We start from the raw sequence: 18706 nt of genomic DNA, 5'->3' as shown, positions 1-18706 counted from the left end.
CAACTGATCTGGGAACCATGATATGAATACCACTGAAAACTTGTGATTCATTTGAAAGTCCAAGTTCAAAAAAAGTATTGCACACATTAAGAGAGATGATTTCACAACTTAAATGAGTCTAGTTTCATGATGCAGAGATTCAGGGAAAAGTGTAAATGATTGGTTAAGTTGATGCCTAATAATATTAAAATGTTAATTAAAGCTAAAAGAGGACTTAGTAACAACTAAAAACCTTTTATAAAGCTATTTCTTTTGTTTTGCCACCATAGAGAAATAATACATTTATATTGTAAAATTAATCATGCTTCAATTACTTTACACAAGGCTGTAACCATGGCAGCAGTTTTAGTCTAAAGTCTGTTACCGAAAACTGACAATACTCAATAATTGGCTGGAATTTTTTCTAAATTTACTTCAAAATTATAATTGAAGTATGAGTGTGAATACAATTAAACATTGTGAATAGTTAGTAATGCTTAAATGTTAATAATTATTTAATATAATATATTAAGTAATATATTTAAGTAATATATATTATATTTAATATAATATATTATTTAACATACATAATCATGATGTGCATTAGCCATCAGGAGAGCAGTATTGTTATATTTATTAAAAACTTTTATTTCTGCACCTGCTGATAAGAGAAGCTTAATTACTGAGATACTATCTCCATTATTGGTAAGCACTGCTTGCATTAAAGGTGTCTGACCACGAACATCACAAACATTTACACATGCTCCTTTCTGTATCAACTCTGATAAAGCTGATGTTTCACTACCAAGATATACTGAAAATTTATGAGAGATAATCACAGATCATTAATTTGCAATTAAATGGATTTTTTTTTCTACATTCAAAAGAGCATTTCTGAAATTATAAATTTCTATACTTCTTTTGATCAAACAGTAGTAAAGTGAATTTTCTGTATGGTTTGAAATACGGTCATTGTCTTAATCTAATAAGACATAAAAACAATCAGAAAGTTTAATTTTTAACCATAAGTGTATAAGAAAAATCAAGTAAATTCATCATATGCTATACTGTTAATGTAAAGAAAATACCCTTTCTCATTGAAAAAAAATAAAATTAACTGTATTTGGGTGTCATCTAGTAGTTAAACATATATAAATGAGTACATGTAAGTTCTTATAAATGTTCTTACATTTATGAATAAAAACAAGAGAAGATCTGTTCCATTTTCTGAAGGAAGAATCAATCATGGATAAAAAGTGTAAATTGGTGAGTTATGTATTGAAGGTCATTCTACTGCTGCTTGCTATGTTTGCAGAATACTTTTAATGCATTTATAGAAAATATGATGCTATGCCTGTCATTTAAAACAGATTTCTGAATTTACATATTTGATCAAAAATGTTTAAAAATTATAACAAAACCGTTTTTGAATGTCTCAAAAATAATTTGTATACATTGTTAATTTTAAATTTTAATGATTAATTGTATCTATTTCATTCTAGAAGACTGAAAGAGTTTTTTATAAATCAAAATTGGAATTCAAAACAATTTCTGATGCCTCATAGTATAGAGATTTTTTCTTTTAGGTAAACCATTTTATTTCTCAACCAAGTAGTTTGATTACTTCTTTTTATATATGCTAGTACTTAAGATTTATTTATTTACTTAATTATTTTATGACCTCAGATGTGAATTAATATACATATTTTAATGAGAAGCTCTTTCTTCTATATCCAATAAAGGTTTTCCATTCACACTTTTGATACTGATACAGCCAAAGTTTTCTCCATATTTGCATTTGTGGCATCATAGCTCTACAGCTACACTGTAAATAGTAAAATATATTAATCAGTCAAAAAATAGGGTTTGGGTTTTTTGCATTCTAAATGTTTCATGATCCACAACCCCAAAAAAAAATTTGGGGGATTTATGTACTTAAGCATGTGTGTTGGTGTGATTGAAACTTAATAACTTGATTGGATGAACCAATTTTGATGAAATTTGGCACAGAGACTTGAGAATATTGGACGATTTGTAGTTAAAAGTTTGGGGTCAATATCTCCAGTGGAGTAGATAGTTTCTTTGGAGTCAATGTTCTTAAAACTTTGCAAATGTACACCATTTTATATTAACTTCAGTACTTGCATACATGCGTATCATACCATTTTTAAAAAAAATTCTACCCCTTCCCAAAAATCAAAAAGCTATCTTTTTATTTCTGAATATTTTTAACCAGAATCTTTTTATATCTTTCTAAGCAAAGTAGTAGGGCAATATTAGGGGTGGGAGAGCCAATCAAGTTTAAAAATATGGATTTTTTTGATTTTTAAAACTTTTTAGCTTTTTAAACTTTTAATAATAAAATTTCATCATAATTCACCCCCACTCCAAAAAAAAAATTTAGGCATTTTTTTTCAGTGGAATTTCATTTAGTTTCTTTTAATTTAGTAAATGTAGACAAATCAACAAATTTTCTTGGGAAGTGATTTTGGGAGTGGACAGAAGAAAGAGGTAAAAATATAATTTTTTTTAATTTAAAAAATTTTTTTCATATATCATTTTTCCAAGAATAAATAACCATTTCCAGGAATTATAACAACTTTATTGTCAGCTTTTTTTCTGTGTGCTACAAATTCCTTACACATAATCATGCTTTTCACTACCTCATTTCAGCTCTCCTCCTTCAACCATTCTTCCTTTGCTACTAAATATTCCTTATTAATTTTATTTCATATGTCAATGCAATCTTTGTGCCTCCATTAACTTTTGCATTTTTATACTTTCTGCGTTCATTCATCAGGCTTAATCTTCTCATTTATCAGCCTATATACTAGGATCATATGTGTACTACACATTATTGTTATGTAATTATGTGAGGTAATTATGCAGTTTAGTTGAGAATAAATATAACAGCAACGTTTTTTGGTTTTCTCTACTTACTGTACACAGTACATTTTGACATCCTTTATTACTCTTAATGTTATTGAATAGATGCCCTCCTTCTGTGCCACTGCACAAGAAGGAGGTAGAGCAGTGTGAATTTCTGATAGAAATGGTCTCAAATATTTGCATCTGAATTTTGGCATATGGAAATTATTTTGATCTTCATTTTTTGTAATTTCAGTTGTTTAAAAAATAATTTTGCAAAATTAGATCTATAAAAAAGGGAAGGATATTGTCATAGCGTATGATTATTACTTTTGAGGTGAAAAATTATATTCAGATATTATACCTGCGCGCACGCGCATGCACACACATACCAAACATATGCACACTGAGTATTGATCAATAAATATTCTCTAGGTTGCCAACCAAACGCAAATGCAGTTATAGTGTGATATGTAAGAGTTTAGAAGCTCTAAGCCAGTTGCCTGTTGTAAAATGTCAGTTTACCTGTTGTAAATTGTCATGTTTAGAATAAATAAATACATGATTGTGACTACATTCAATATTAAGTGCGTCATTTAGTTTGAATAAAATATCTCTAATATAATGAATGATTATTATAACATTATTCATTATCATCATCATATCATAATATTTTTTATATACTTACAGACAAATTGTTTTATTAAAAAATTGTATAATGATTCCATGAAAAAAAATGACCAAAGTTTTAAGGGTCTTTTTATTTGTAATTACTTTATCTGCTTTGAAATGAAAAAGTAGTGAGTACCTCCACGTAAAAGTGGTGTCCATCCATTATTATCTCTTTCTTCTATATTAGCTCTACATTCCAGTGCAAAATTAATTAATTCCTTCTGTGAGTTGTCCACAGCATAATGAAGAGCAGTACAACCATAACTGAAAAATTTCATTATTCATCAAAACTTTTTACCAAATAAAATAAATAATCCTTATTATTCGTTATTCTTTCAAGTAATTACAGGTTCACTATTATTATTTACAGTTCAGATGACGTTGTATTTGACGTTGAATTTTTCTAACATGCAAATAAACTAAGACTGGGATTTAAACCTAGAACTCTCTGTGTGAAAGATTAAGAAGCTACAACTTTGCCATGCAGACAATAAAAACAAGAACTCAAACCACCTTTACCCATATAAAACCAGCAAGTTTTGATCGATAACCATTAAAAAATAAAAAGTTCCAAATAAAGCAGAAAATTTAATAATTAACCGAAACAAATACCTATTGATAATGATGATTATAAATAAGAGATGATTTGATAAACTCTGCATACATAAAAACAATATCACAATAAAAAACAACCAGCACTAATAGCAATTACCATTCTAACGATAAACACGATAAAGCAGACCACTATACCACTATACCACTACCTACTCAAAATTTAATATGACATCAGTATTAAAAAAATATATCATTAATTCCTTTAAGAAAGATAATTACTGTAACCTACTGACCATAAATTGCCCCCCTCAAAAATAATATACATATACATATTTACATACAAAATACATATATTCTCTGTTCATTCTAAGGAGATAATAAATAAACAAACTGCGAATGTGGTAGTGCGTGTATCTACAGCACACTAATGTACGCGCCAAGCTGTTGTAACTACCGAATGTTTATAAACAAACATCGCTGTTTATCACCAGCTTCAAAATTGCGGTATAAATAAATATTCTCTTTTTCCATACTAGATATTTTTAATTTTCTTTTAATTGTAGTTCTGAGTTTCAGTACTTTTTTTGGTACACATGAGTGTGTGTGTATATTCGGTTATTGTGTGAGTATTGTGCGGTTTTTTACTATGCGATTATTACTGATTATTATGAGATTTGATAGTGTGATTAGCCTCTTATAGAGGCTAATCAAGCCTCTATATGGCTGATAATTCAGCCGTCTATCAGCCTATATGGCTGATAATTCAAGAACGTCTTTTAATAAGCATAGAAAAGGGAAAGATTCGCGAAGTGGTGAAAAAAAAATTTAAACGTATTCAATCAACTGCTGGAGAAAAATCTTACATTGATTAAAAAGGAAATAGTGAAATTTGCTTCTGAATTAACTGGTGTGTCGGTTAGTAGTATTAATAGATTACGGACTGAAGTAAATAGGAAAGGAAAGATGACTCCTGTTTAAAATAGAAAACTTTAACTCCTGTTAAAAATAGAAAACGTGAATAACCTGTGCTAGGAAAATGGGATGAATTTGACAAAAATGTAATAAGATTGACTGTACATAATTTCTTTTTTCAAAATGAAATAACAACCTTAAAAAAATTTTCTGGCTCTGATAAACTGTGACAAGAGTTTACCAAAGATTGGACGCACTAGTTTATACAACTTACTGTTGTCGATAAATTTAAAATTTATTAAAAGAAATAAAGTGTAATTGTTGATCAAGAGATCATGATACGGCGACATAATTATTAAAAAAAAATAGCAAATAATAGAAAAACGGGTAAAAATACATTTTATTTTTTTATTTTTATTTTTTTGAGGTTTTTAGGGGCATCGACTACTTTGGTCATTAGCCCCATCACACTTCAAAAAAAAAGAAAAAAAAAAGGTTCTTTAATTCATATTTCCATGAAGAAAATAAGTGATCAAAATTTCAATCTTCTAATTTAAAATCCAACAAATTACCTAGGCTTTCCTTTCGGCCATCCTTTCTTACGTTTTTCCATTCTGCGGACGGCCTCAACTTCCGACGACAGAGTGTCTGAGGCTTCGGACATGGCATCGTCTTCTCTTTCTGACGCCAATGACGTTCGCCGGCTTACATCAGGTGATGAAAGCTTCAATGGTGCTGTGAGCATCGTTGCAATTGAGTCTAAACTTGCAACCGATGCACTTTCGGCGGCTGATGAACTTGATTCAATGTCTAAGGCTGTGCTTGGGCCGGCTGATACAGATGCTCTCGCCACAGTTGTTCTCTGAGCTTTTGGGGCCTCTGTAGGTACAGTTTTAATATCGTCTGTGTCCGGTGCTTTTTCGATAGTTACTTGCACCTCCATTTTGGTTGACGCAGATTTTTCCTGTACTCTTGTCACAGTATCCTTAGCTATATGACTCGTCGTCGGGGTGATCTTTAGATCTTTGTCGGATAAATCAAGATTTTTCTTCATTACGTCTATTGCTGGAGTTATAATCGAAGATTTTGCCGGTTTTTTAAACTGCGCTGGTACGGGTCTTCTGTCGGCGACGTCAGTCCGGGAATGAGCCTTCTCATGTTTACTTTGTTGTATCTGATGAGTCGACTCGATCTTGGAATCAATGATTCTTTCTATCATTGTCGCGAGACTTGGTGCCATCGTATTAAGCAACTGCTCCACGTTGATTTTAGGTGTGGGGGGAGCAGCAGCTGCTTCTGCGTATGTAGTCGATGGTCTAGGTGTACGTAGGTTTACAATCTTCTTCGCTTCAGGGTAGCTGACTTTTTGAAGCGTTTTAACCTCCTGAATGGCTGTTTCTGATTTGTGTACTGGGCAGTTCCTGGATCGACAGTTACGGTGCCCTTTACAATTAATGCAGACTGGAGGGTCTTTACATGGATCACCCTCATGTATCTTCATTCCGCATATACAAATTTCCTGCGCTTCACATCTAGCTGCAGTGTGTCCGAAACGTTGACATCTAAAACATCTCATCGGCTGCGGAATAAATGCCCGTACATCAAGCCGATGGATGCCAGCTCGTACCTTTTCAGGAAGACTTGGCCTATTGAATGTCAACACATGAGAGGCCGAAGGAAGAATCTCACCATTTCGTCTCATAGAAAGTCTGCGACAATGTGTCACTCCCTGACTAGGCATTTCCTGCACTATTTCTTCTTCAGTACAGTTAAGAAGATCACGGCAAACAACAACTCCTCTAGATGAATTAAGTGTACTATGCGGTTGGACAGTAACCGCAAATTCACCGATCTTCTTCAACGCCTGGACTTTCTGGCTTTGGATGTCGTTTATAGTTTCGACATGTAATCCGTTAAACGTCTTACGGATTTCCTTGACAGGACCACCAGCACAATTTGTAATCTCTCTAACAATTAAGAATGGACTTACCTTTTGGAAGTTACCATTCTCTTTTGTAATGACCAAAAATCTTGGTTTGGGAAAATTATTTCCAAACAAAGCTTTTCTTAAATCTTTACTGATTTTATCAGCATCTTTTCTTAACTTATCACTCTCCTTACTTTTTTTCCTCTTCGCTTGTGGCGAATCGGCGGTTTCTAAACGAGGGTGTTTACGTGCACCCTCTGCCACGTTAGTTTGTTCAGGAAAATTCATGAACATTGATCCCTTCTGTAGCAAGGCTAGCCGCCGGGATACACCCCCACTCCAGGGCTACTAACCTTGGAGGTCCGATCCGGTACTCCGGTGGAACCGGCATATGTCCTGGCAGAGAGCGGATGCGCAGTCTCTGCACTGACTCCAGGCTCCTACTCACCGAAGCTTTCAGAGCTCCCATGCACCGACATACATGGGCACCATTGCTACATGCTTGCCATCGCAGGGGGCATGTGGACAACGGAAGGGTCTCCATTGACCCTGGCCGCCACATCGCCAGCTCTAAGAGTGGTATAAATCCATTTCCAAAATCGTTTATTATTCCATTTCCTGCAGGTAGCCAAAAATCCAGTCCGTTTAGTGACCTGAAGTTGGAACCAGGTCAAACCTAACAAAGCATAACCGAGGAATTTACTCGGAACCCCGTTAGCCAGCTATATGTGATGTAGAAAGGTACAGCTGTTGCCGCCCTGGACGTGGAACATAGATGTTGTGTTCCGGACGTGGGGATTATCTACCTCAGGGCAAATTTTATTTGGATTAGACATGGGTAAATGAAGGCCACACCACCACTTCAAGAATTTGGTGCGATACGACAGTTACATCGGTAAAACAGCATTTCTGTTAGGATTAAGCAGGGACCTGCAACCTCCAAAAAATAAAGGAGAGATATTAATTGTGGTACATATTGGCAATGAAAAAGGATTTTCAGAGGGAGGATTATTCATTTTTGAATCCAAAAAATCTGGAGACTACCACGATGACATGAACGGAGATATTTTAGGAAGTGGTTTGAAAAAGTATTGTCATTATTACCCGAAAATAGTATTGTTGTAATGGACAATGCTCCTTACCGTAATGTAAAACTGGAAAATATTCCGAACAGTTCATAGTGGAACTGATATTGTCATACAAGATATTGTCATAGTCAAACAAGAAATTGCTTTACGGCTGCGATCAAAAAAACCCACTTTGGAGAAAACAGTTTAAAAGAACTCCTTGAACATAAAACACAGTCGTGACAAATTTAATAAATGTTTAATCGATGATTTGGTTGAAACGAAAGATCATATGGTGTTAAGGTTCTCCGTTATCATTGTAACCTTAATCCAGTTGAGTTAGTGTGGAGCCAAGTAAAAGGTTATATTGCCCAAAATAATAATACATATAAAATGAAAGATGTTAAAATCCTGCTTGAAAAAGGCATGAGCGAGCTATCAACTGATAAGTGGAAACAGTGCGTGAAGCATGTTATAGAAGAAAAAAAGAAAATGTAGGATTGAATTAGATACTACACGCTTGTGCGTGCCAACTGATCCACTTCGGCTTGCGCAAATCTTCATGGTGTGCTACATCGGCTCGCGCAACTTCCGTAACTTACTGAAAATACATTCTGATTAGTTTCTTCTAACGTGCCAAAAGAAGTATAACTTCAAAAAATAAGCTTGAAAACATTATATTTCAGTTCAATTAGATTTTTAATAAAGAACAGTTTCAAGAAATATCGCGAATTTTGTTATATAACGTTTTTTTTCTCCATTTGATGAACCGCGGGACTCGAATATGTCACTTTATTAATTTTTTTAAATTTTCCAAACCGCGCCGCTAAGTAGCAGTACTTGATAGTACTAGGTGCGTACAAAAACTTGGTAATGTAGTTGAAATAATAAAATTTAAAGGAAAATATATATACTACAACTTGTTTTAATAGTAAATGGTCTTATGTAAATGAAAGTACTGAATATGAAACAATTTTTTTAATTCCCATCACTTCTTTAAAAAAAATTAATGTATTAGTTTACAACAGATTATACTAGTTTTATTAAAAAATGAAAAATATGGCATGAAGTGAATGATATGACTATCAGCAAAAAAAATTGACCGTGAAATTAAAAAAAAAGTATATTTGTTTGTTCTAGAAAGGCACTAAATTTTAGTGCCAATAAATTTTAAAGCACTAAAGGCACTAAAATTTTAAAGGCAATAAATCCATAAAATAACAATCAGTAATTCATAAAAAAATAAAAGAATAATCTAACAAAATGCAGTGATTTCCAAAAAAATTACAAAGAAATTGTAAACCATACGGTAAGTCTCGCAGATGTAATTTCTTCCGCTCAAATAATACATACCACATTTACAGAAATAAGACAATTCTTATGATTATTCGTTGTTTATAAATGCAATCGGGCCAGTGAGATTTTTGTAACAAATTTTTCTATATTTTTCATGGAACGCTTAAACATCGTTTATTATCTATTATTGTATCTATTGTCTATTACATATATTTAAAATGCGTTTTTTTTAAACAAATTCTAAATTAATAACAGATTTTGATAATAGAAATGTAGTGTCTTACCTTTTTTGATATCATTATCGTTTTGTTAAAAACAGTTTTATTTATATTACAGAAGTTTTTGTTTTTTGAGCGGAAGAAATGATATCTGCGAGACTTTTAACGTACGGTTTATAATTTCATTTTAATTTTTTTGGATACATAATAAACACATATAATCACATGCAAAAACTAAACCAATAAATTAGAATCTATTTGACGAATCTGATACATATTAAAAATTAAATATGTTAAAATGGTAAAGCTGTAATCATATTTACAAGGCAGAGTAAAAATATGAGCATTTTACAATTGAAAAATTGAGCATGTTACGAATGAAAAACAATTTAATTAGTAAAGTATACATTAAACTATATAAAAAAATTAAACTTTTAAAAATATGCTTTTCTTTCAAAAAAAAATAAATAACAAAAACAAACAAAACAATTTATACAACAAAGTAAAAAATATTTCTCTTTTTAACAAAATTACTTTTAAAAAATTTTCTATTTATGCATGATTAAAAATAAAACTGTGGAGCATGCTCTCTAATTATAATTGGACATATATAATTGCTCTAATTATAATTATAACATATGAGAGTGCACCCTACGCTTTTCGTTTAGTCATAATAATATAAATTTTTTTTTAAAGTATCCTAATTTTCTTAAAAACAGAATTATTTTTTTACTTTGTAGTACAGGGTTTTTTTTGAAGAGGGGTGTTTTTTAGTTTTTCTACTTTTTAGTCATAATTAAATGAAATTATCAAATTTATTTTTCTCATATGTTCCGTCTCTGCTATGGCATCATTTTTACAAGGTTTTCGCTTGTTAAATTTGGATTGTTCAGTTCTTAAATTCAAAGACCATCAAGAGATCTTTCTTTTTCTGTTTAGCCTCCGGAACCGCCGTAAGGTATTACTTCAGAGGATGAATGAGAATTATGTGTAAGAATGTAAATGAAGTGTAGTCACGTACAGTCTCAGGTCGACGACCATTCCTGAGGTATGTGGTCGACTGAAACCCAACCACCAAACAACACTGGTATCTGCGATCTCGATGGTCATTTCTCGATGACTTCAAAGACATCCTGAGCGAAAATAATTGCTTGTCCTTTGAGATTGCCCGTATAAAACATCAAATTTGATGACCTTGATGAATGGTATTACGAATGACAGTAATCACTGTTCTGATTGCAAGAGTATTTGAATCACGTTTGGTCCAGGTTGACAATTGTTCCAATAAGCTTTACGTGGTGCTGTCGTTTTTCGGCTTGATATATGAGATTTACAGCGGTGACAAATTGGCAATTGATTTTTTTGTTTTAATTCATTCGGTAGATATTATGGTTCTGCTACAGCAAATCGAAATGTTGAAACCTGGTTAGGAGAGCATCGTTTTATACAAATTTCATAGATGCTTCACAAAACGTGCTGGTTGCATTCTCGAATGCTGTAAGATCAACATTCAATTCATGGCATTGTTGGTCGCATATGCTCAACTAATTTCACGTTCTTATGCTTTCTCTAGTGCCCTACATTCTAAAAAGGCTGGCGTTGACTTTTCAAGAGAGCTTCGTGGTCTTGAGGTGTCTCTGTTGGACGATATTGCGATTCGTGTTGGCGTCAAAGTTGCAAATCGAACTTCACGCTGTTCTGGTGTTTGATTGCGTTGTACTAGTAATGAATATCCAATCTTGTCTGCTTGGCTTCTTTATCTTCATTCACCTTTTTTTATATCTTTGACATGCGTCCTCTAATCGTCTGTTCGTTGAGTCGCTACCTCGTTCGTCATCGCTGTAGAAGTTTGTTACTTTCCTTTCCTAAATGCTTACTAAGATTCGGTGTCATTCAACACTTATTCTTTTAAAATTACTTATGTTATTTTTTTCTTATCGTATAAGTATTTAAACTGATAAGTTTTTTTACTTTTAGTTTTTTTGATTCTTTAGCAAACAAAAAATATTTACATGCAGTTTTATTCTATATAACCTGGATAACTACTTTTCATTATTATAAATGATACCAGTTATTTATAAATAAATCAGATGATTTGCGTACATAAATTTTAGAAGGTAAATTTACGCTGTTTACATTAAAATCCACTTCAACAGCCACCTTATCTATCGTACTGACATCATATCGACAGTCGAGATCAATCGGATCGATACCTACATCTTATCGATTTAGCTCCCTTCCTCAAGACATTCCCCTTAGTTTAAATTTAAAATTATAGAAATATATGGAATTAACATGTAATATTGTATTGTCACCTGACTTACATTGCTGTGTAAAATTTCACCACGTATGATGTCGGGAAATGACTTTAATTTCCTGACAAGATTTAGGAAATGGTTGCAAGATTTGAGGATATGGTTGAACCATTCCAAGTTAAACAAAAACATTTTTGTAAACTATCAAACAGCACTTAATGAACACATTGTTTGAAATTGAAGCCAAAATTAGTAACCCAACAGACTATCTACAACATGAGTAAATATACATTACAATAAATATTTTAAGTAGTTTAGTTTTAGCCAGCATTGACACATCTTATTTAATGACTTGTATATTAAATGGCAAATTTGTAATACGTCGATGTCTGCTTTCATCTGAAAAACATTTTTATTTTGAGATAATATGCTGAAAGTCTTTAGTTCAATGTCAAATGGCTGCTGATACAATTAGTTCCTAATATTATCCATTTTCCAGATAATATAATTATTCCTTCATCAAATATGCTTGATGATGGATGCTGGAAGGAGAGGTTTTTAATTTATTTTCATCCTAGCAGTGGTGGCTCGCTTATAGGCAGTGCAGCACCCCTACTTCCACTTGATGTCTATAAAATTTAATATACGAGCCCTTTTTTCTTAAATCCTTTTTTTATACTTGTACAATATATAATCCTTAAACTTATGTCAGTAGCCATCCCCCAGTTTATGAAAAAGATACAAAAATCTTTGCATGGAACTGTGCACTTTACAATTCCAGCAGCGTGCTGTTTGGCTGTGGTGTCCACGTGCACATAGGAAGTTGCATGCAACGCTGCGAGGGAGAGAAAGTACATTCAAGAGTACAATTAGAATTGGTGAAATATTTAAAATTAAAACATATTTCAAATGGTTTGTAACATACAGTTAAATTTAAGACTATAACGATAGCAGGTATATGTTGTGGACGTTCAAGAATACCGGTTTTGTAAGCTTCACTTGGTAGAGCTGTAATGCGTACGCGCACTCACGGTCGCAGTTCATGTTACATTTTGTTCCGTTTTGACCTGAAGCGGAGCTGACCCCAGCAGATGACATCTATCGAATATACGTTCAAGCTTATTGTTCATTCAACTTCAGTTATGGAGATAATAATCTAACAATATTGATTTGTATTCAACCTTATCTACTTTTAATAGTATTATTATATAATAATTTAATTTCTAATAAATTTAATATTATCTCTGTCAATATTGTAATTCCAGTAAAAATGGAATTTAATGATTTAATTAAGAAACGAGGTATTATGAAAAACTGCATAGCAAAATTAAAAGCGTTCATTGATAATTTCAAGTCCGAATCAAACGATTATGGTCTATTCACTATTAAATTCAATAAGCTATTAGAATACGAAAAAACCTTTTTTGAAGTTCAGTTTGAAATAGTATTGCACAAAGATGCAACAGATAAAGACTTAGAAGTTACGGACATATATGATAACATTTTTTATAAACTTAAATTAAAACATAAAAAACTAGAAAATCGTTTCAAAAATTCAGATGCAACTGATTCAAATAAAAAAATTAATCCAATTACATTAAAACCTATACAAATTGAGCCCTTTCATAGTGATGTGATAGCTTGGCATAAGTTTTTTGAACTTTTTAATAGTTTAGTTCATAACCGCAAAGAATTTTCTGATGTTGAAAGATTTTACTACCTTATAAATTTCTTAAGGGGTAATGCTCTGATGTAATAAAAAATTTATCAGTAACATCTGAAAATTATGAAACTGCAATAAAATTACTTAAAGCTCGTTATGACAATAAACGGCTAATAGCAGCTAAACATGCTATAGAAATTATTAATCTAACACCATTAAAAAAGGAAAATTCTGAGAATTTATCTAAATTCATTGATCAAATTAATTCAAATATTAATTCCTTAAAGAATCTAATTATTAATTATTTAGAACTTATTATAATACAATTAATTACTCAGAATTTAAACTTAAATACTTTAAAGACTGAGGAGAAAATTAAAAATAATGAATTCCCGAAGTTATAACAACTTATTTCTTTCTTAGAATCTAAGTGTAAATTATTTGAATCCACCGACACAATTCAAGGTAATGAAAAAGCGCAGCCGGCTTATGTATGACGGCAATAGAAAAAGATACAATTATTCCAAACCTAGTTCTAATAAAAATGTATTTTATGTAAATAATTCTAATAATTTTGTGTGTGCATTATGTAAAACTAACAACCATCAATTGTATCTGTGTGATAAATTTTTTAAATATGATGTTAATAAAAGGAAAAAAATTGTATTTCAGGAAAAATTATGTCTTAATTATTTAAGTAAACAGCATATTATGAAAGAGTGTCCAAGCAATCGTACATGTAAAAAATGCTCACGAAAACATCATACACTAATTCATTCAGATAAAACGCTGCAAGACGCAGCAAATAAATCTTCCAAGCTGAATCAAGCTCCCTCGACTAATAGTTCATATTGTACTTTAAAATCAGAACCTAACAAGTCTGTTTTACTTGCGACAACTGTAGTTAATGTCAAGGATAAAGAAGGTAATTTCATTCAAGCCAGGGTTTTACTTGATTCTGCTTCGATGATTTCGTTTTGTACTGAAAGGTTTGCTGCTTAACTTGGGCTTCAAATCGAACCTGTTTTAATGCCGATCTCAAGTAATCTAAGTTAAGTGTTAATTTAAATATTAATTCTAGGTATGAAAATTTTAATTTTAATTTGAAATGTCATACACTGCCATCTATTACAGGTTTGTTACCGAATGATTTTATAGACGTAACCGACTGGGAAATTCCTTGTCACCTTTTTCTTGCAGATCTAATTTTAATGTCCCTGGGCAAGTTGATATTCTTCTAGGAGCTCAATATTATCTTACTTTGCTTAAGCCTGTCCAATTAACTGATAATTCTAATCATACCATACTTCAAGAAACTCGTCTTGGTTGCATAGTCTCTGGTCAAATCCCTACTAAATCTATTAAACGGAAAAATAATTCAGATTCAATATCACTTCTTGTTAGTAATGAACAACTTTCCTCTCAAATACAGTGATTCTGGAGATCTGAAGAGATCGAAGATCGTTTACCGACTAAGGAGAATCTTTCCGCGAAAAACATTTCGTTGAAATACCTTTCGTGATGACCAAGGCAGATTTGTTGTCTGTTTCTCGTAAGGAAAACTGTGCTTTACGAGATTCGTATGAGAATGCAAGGCATCGCTTCAATTTGTTACATCGTAGTTTTCAGAAAAACGCTAAACTTAAAGAAGATTACTTCCATTTCAAGAATATCAAGAATTAGATCACATGCAGTCAGTAGATTTGTCTCCGTGTAAGGCTTCATCTGAAACCTTTTATTTGCCCCACCACGCAGTATTTAGTGAATCTTCCACCACTACCAAAACGAGAATAGTATTTGACGGTAGTACAAAAACTTCAAACGGCCGATCACTCAATTCAATTCTTGCTACAGGTCTAGTAGTACAACAAGATTTATTTTCAGTTATAATTCGTTTTAGAACTCGTACCTACGTGCTGTCAGGAGATATTCCGAAAATTTATCGACAAATTCGCATTAATCCTCAAGATTTTCCATTGCAAAGGATCCTCTGGTATGATAATAATAACTCATCAATCACTCCATACAATCTGCAAACAGTTACTTACGGTTTGGCACCTTCAAGTTTTCTAGCTACAAGATGTTTGATCGAAATTTCTAATCAAAATGAGGCCTCCTTCCTGAAGCTTGCCAATCAATCAAGCAGGATTTTTATGTCGATGATTTGCTCTCTGGTTGTGACAACATTGATCAGTTGAAAGAACTGTACAATGATATTTTGTTATTGCTTAACAAATACGGACTTTCGCTGCACAAATGTAATTCAAGCGTGCCTGGTATGTTTGACGATTCTAATTCCTTCTTCAAATTAGACAAAGATGAAAATATCAAGACACTTGGATTATCTTGAGATCCACAAGGTGATGATTTCATTTATCAAATCAAACCAAAGGATAATAATACTTCTTACACTAAACGTTCTGTTTCATCAATTATTTCTTCATTGTTCGATCCTTTTGGTCTACTTGCTCCTACAATCATTCCATTTAAGGTCTTCATCCAAGAGTTATGGTGCGCAAACCTTCAATGAGATGAAGTTCTTCCCGCTCCGCTACCTGAAAAATGGATTCTCTGTATTCTCAGCTCAAATCGTCAAGTAATTTTAGGATTCCTAGGTTAGTCAAAATCGGTAGTTTCATTAAGAGTTATCAATTGCATGGATTTTGTGATGCAAGTAGCAGCGCATAGGTGCTTGTCTTTTTATCAGATCTGTTGATAGTAATGAGCACGTTGAAACCCACTTGCTGTGTTCAAAGTCTAGGGTTGTGTCTGTCAAACATATCTCTATTCCAAGGCTTGAGTTGAATGCTGCTCTTCTGTTATCTCGTTTATTTAATAAGGTTAAGTGTATTTTAGGTATAAGATTTGATTCAATCCATTTTTGATCGGATTCTAAGGTAGTACTTTACTGGTTGTCTTCGCTTCCTAATAGATGGAAGATATTTATCGCAAATAGAGTTTGCGAAATGCAAGAGTTAACTAAGGAATGCTTATGGAAGCACGTTCCTTCGAAGGATAACCCTGCAGACGTCTTGCCATGTGGTTGTGTACCAGATGTATTAACCTCGTTACAACTTTGGTGGAATGGTCCGTCGTTTCTGGAACAAGATGAGAACGCCTGGCTATCCAATCAGCCTATCGTTTTTATGATTCCGCCGGATTCGCTCAAGGAAGAGAAGAAGCCTAGCAAAACTAATGTGTGTTCAGCTGCTTTTCAAACACCAGAAACTTTAGAACTTTCAAAACCATTTTCTTTGTTTGTTCGAACATTAAACATATGTTCATATTGTCGTCGTTTCATATATAATTTAAAAAATAAAAATAATCGTATATTGTCAGATCTCTCACTGGAAGAAATCAATTCCACGTTGGAAATATTTATCATGGTGGGCGGCGTACGATCCTGCTCCACTTACTCCTGGACATTTTTTAACCTTTGCTCCATTAACTTCTTTACCTGATCCTGATTTCTCAGGCATTAATATAAATAGACTTACTAGGTGGCAGCTTATCCAAAAATTATTAAAAGACGTTTGGAAAACATGGTAAATGACTATTTAAATTCCTTGCAGCAGAGGAATAAATGTAAGATCTCTAACAATAACGTTTGTGTTGGCGATGTAGTTATAACAAAAGAAATTAATCTCCGTCCACTGATGTGGAAATTGGGAATAATTGTGAAAATATATCCAGGAAATGACGGATTAATTAGATTAGTTGATGTAAAAACTAATAGTACAATAGTAAAAATAACTATTAATAAATTAATTCTTCTTCCAAATTCAGACGTTTGTGATGACCTCAATGATGCCGAATGTAATTAACGAAATTTCTTTAACGTCATTTTCATGTACTTGTTTAATTTTAAGTTATTTGCTTTGTAGTCCTTTTTTTGCCCTTGTCAACATTGTACAAAAGTAACTTCAAGTTTTTACGTTCTTTCAAGGTTTATGTAACTATTTTTGTATGTATTACTTTTTATTTTTTCATATTAAGTTTCATCTCATGATAATGTATCTTAAAATTGTAATTTAATAAAATTATAATTGGTGGGTGGTGTGTTCCGTTGCATGTTGAGTCGGTTGGTGTTGCACTCTAGCATCTACTAGCGTTGGCCGGCGAGTTAGTCTAATGTCACCATTCGAGAGTCGGATTCCGCTTGGAGCAGTCGTGATTTGTTTAATGTAACATTTCATTCTAATGCAGAATAGTTTTATTTTGTAGTCTAATGTGGCTTGTAGTGTTAAATGCTAATGTTCAATTGTATAATTTTGACTAATGTGTCATTTATTCATCAGTATAATGTGACAAATTAAAATATAACGATTCAAGAAGAATATGTTATAGTTCATTTCATCATCTCAACCATCATTTCAAAATACAGTCTATACTCGCTCTACAACTTAACAGAGACATTTATCATCTAGAACTAAAATAAATTATATTTTATGTTAAACCAAAATTATTATAATTAATACTTTTTATTAATACTTTTCGAGCATAACTTTTTTAAGACTTTCTCGAAATCAATCGTGATTACTTCAGTTTTACCTTAAGTGTAAGTAAAGGATTCAGTATAATAGATTTGTGTGCTTAAAGTAAACTGCAAAATAAATGATTCTAAAAATGAAGAAGTAAAAATTTGGAGATAAAAGCATTAAAAAAATTAACAGTCTTCATTATTAATTGCACAATAATCTCCTATGAATTAAACCTGAGAAATAAAAAATTAGAATTAATGATGGTAATCCCTAAAAGCTTCACACATTTTACAGTAATTTTAATGCTAAATCAAGGTAGTATAAATTTTAAATGTGTTCAAAATAAAAAAGAGAAACTTTTTTTTAGTTCTTAAAACAAAACAAACAAAGTAAAGTCCATTAAAAACACTGCACAGCTATGAAAATGTTTCAGGTTCAAAAATAGCTTATTCTTATGTATTTCCATCTACTGAATTCAAAAATCTCCATGAAAATGAGTGATTAGCTCTTGCTTTGGAGTACAATGACATGTCATTTTTTACCCAATCTACATTTTTAGTTTGGGAGTAATTTTGTTTTTGGAGTTGTCGCACCTGTTAAATGACAAAACACAACTTTCTCCAGCTGTTTGCGGTTATAAACATTGTTGCAATGACTGTGAGTTTCATATTGTGTGCATTGTAATTAGTTCAGAATTTCTGGTTTTCGAGGGCTTTTGAAGTGAAAAATTTTTTAAATCAAAATGCCACAAAAATGTTTAAATTCAGTGAATAATTTTTATTACATTTGTAATGAAATAAAATTTTTGTCATA

The 18706-nt window shown here is 32.2% G+C and overlaps 1 protein-coding gene across 1 annotated transcript; it reads right to left on the bottom strand.

Annotated features, from left to right (window-relative positions):
• Positions 1-625: 625 nt before the first annotated feature.
• On the bottom strand, positions 626-16891 carry LOC142321197 (uncharacterized). Its single transcript, XM_075359193.1, has 4 exons — positions 16761-16891; positions 3656-3783; positions 663-793; positions 626-631 (listed from the first exon to the last, which is right to left on the bottom strand). Exons 1-4 carry the CDS (start codon positions 16889-16891, stop codon positions 626-628), a joined length of 396 nt encoding a protein of 131 aa, XP_075215308.1.
• Positions 16892-18706: the final 1815 nt, after the last annotated feature.

Source organism: Lycorma delicatula, chromosome 3 (assembly GCF_047948215.1).
Source record: "Lycorma delicatula isolate Av1 chromosome 3, ASM4794821v1, whole genome shotgun sequence".
NCBI classification, from domain to species: domain Eukaryota; kingdom Metazoa; phylum Arthropoda; class Insecta; order Hemiptera; family Fulgoridae; genus Lycorma; species Lycorma delicatula.
This window is presented reverse-complemented; position numbering and strand designations above follow the sequence as displayed.

What these genes read in the sequence shown, in the direction of transcription:
- LOC142321197 (XM_075359193.1), bottom strand. Translation starts at nt 16,891, where the DNA reads ATGCCTGAGAAATCAGGATCAGGTAAAGAAGTTAATGGAGCAAAGGTT. An exon ending in CGTGGAATTGATTTCTTCCA is followed by an intron (nt 3,784 to 16,760) that starts GTGAGAGATCTG and finishes GAAATTTTTCAG; the next exon opens with TTATGGTTGTACTGCTCTTC. An exon ending in GACACCACTTTTACGTGGAG is followed by an intron (nt 794 to 3,655) that starts GTACTCACTACT and finishes ATAAATTTTCAG; the next exon opens with TATATCTTGGTAGTGAAACA.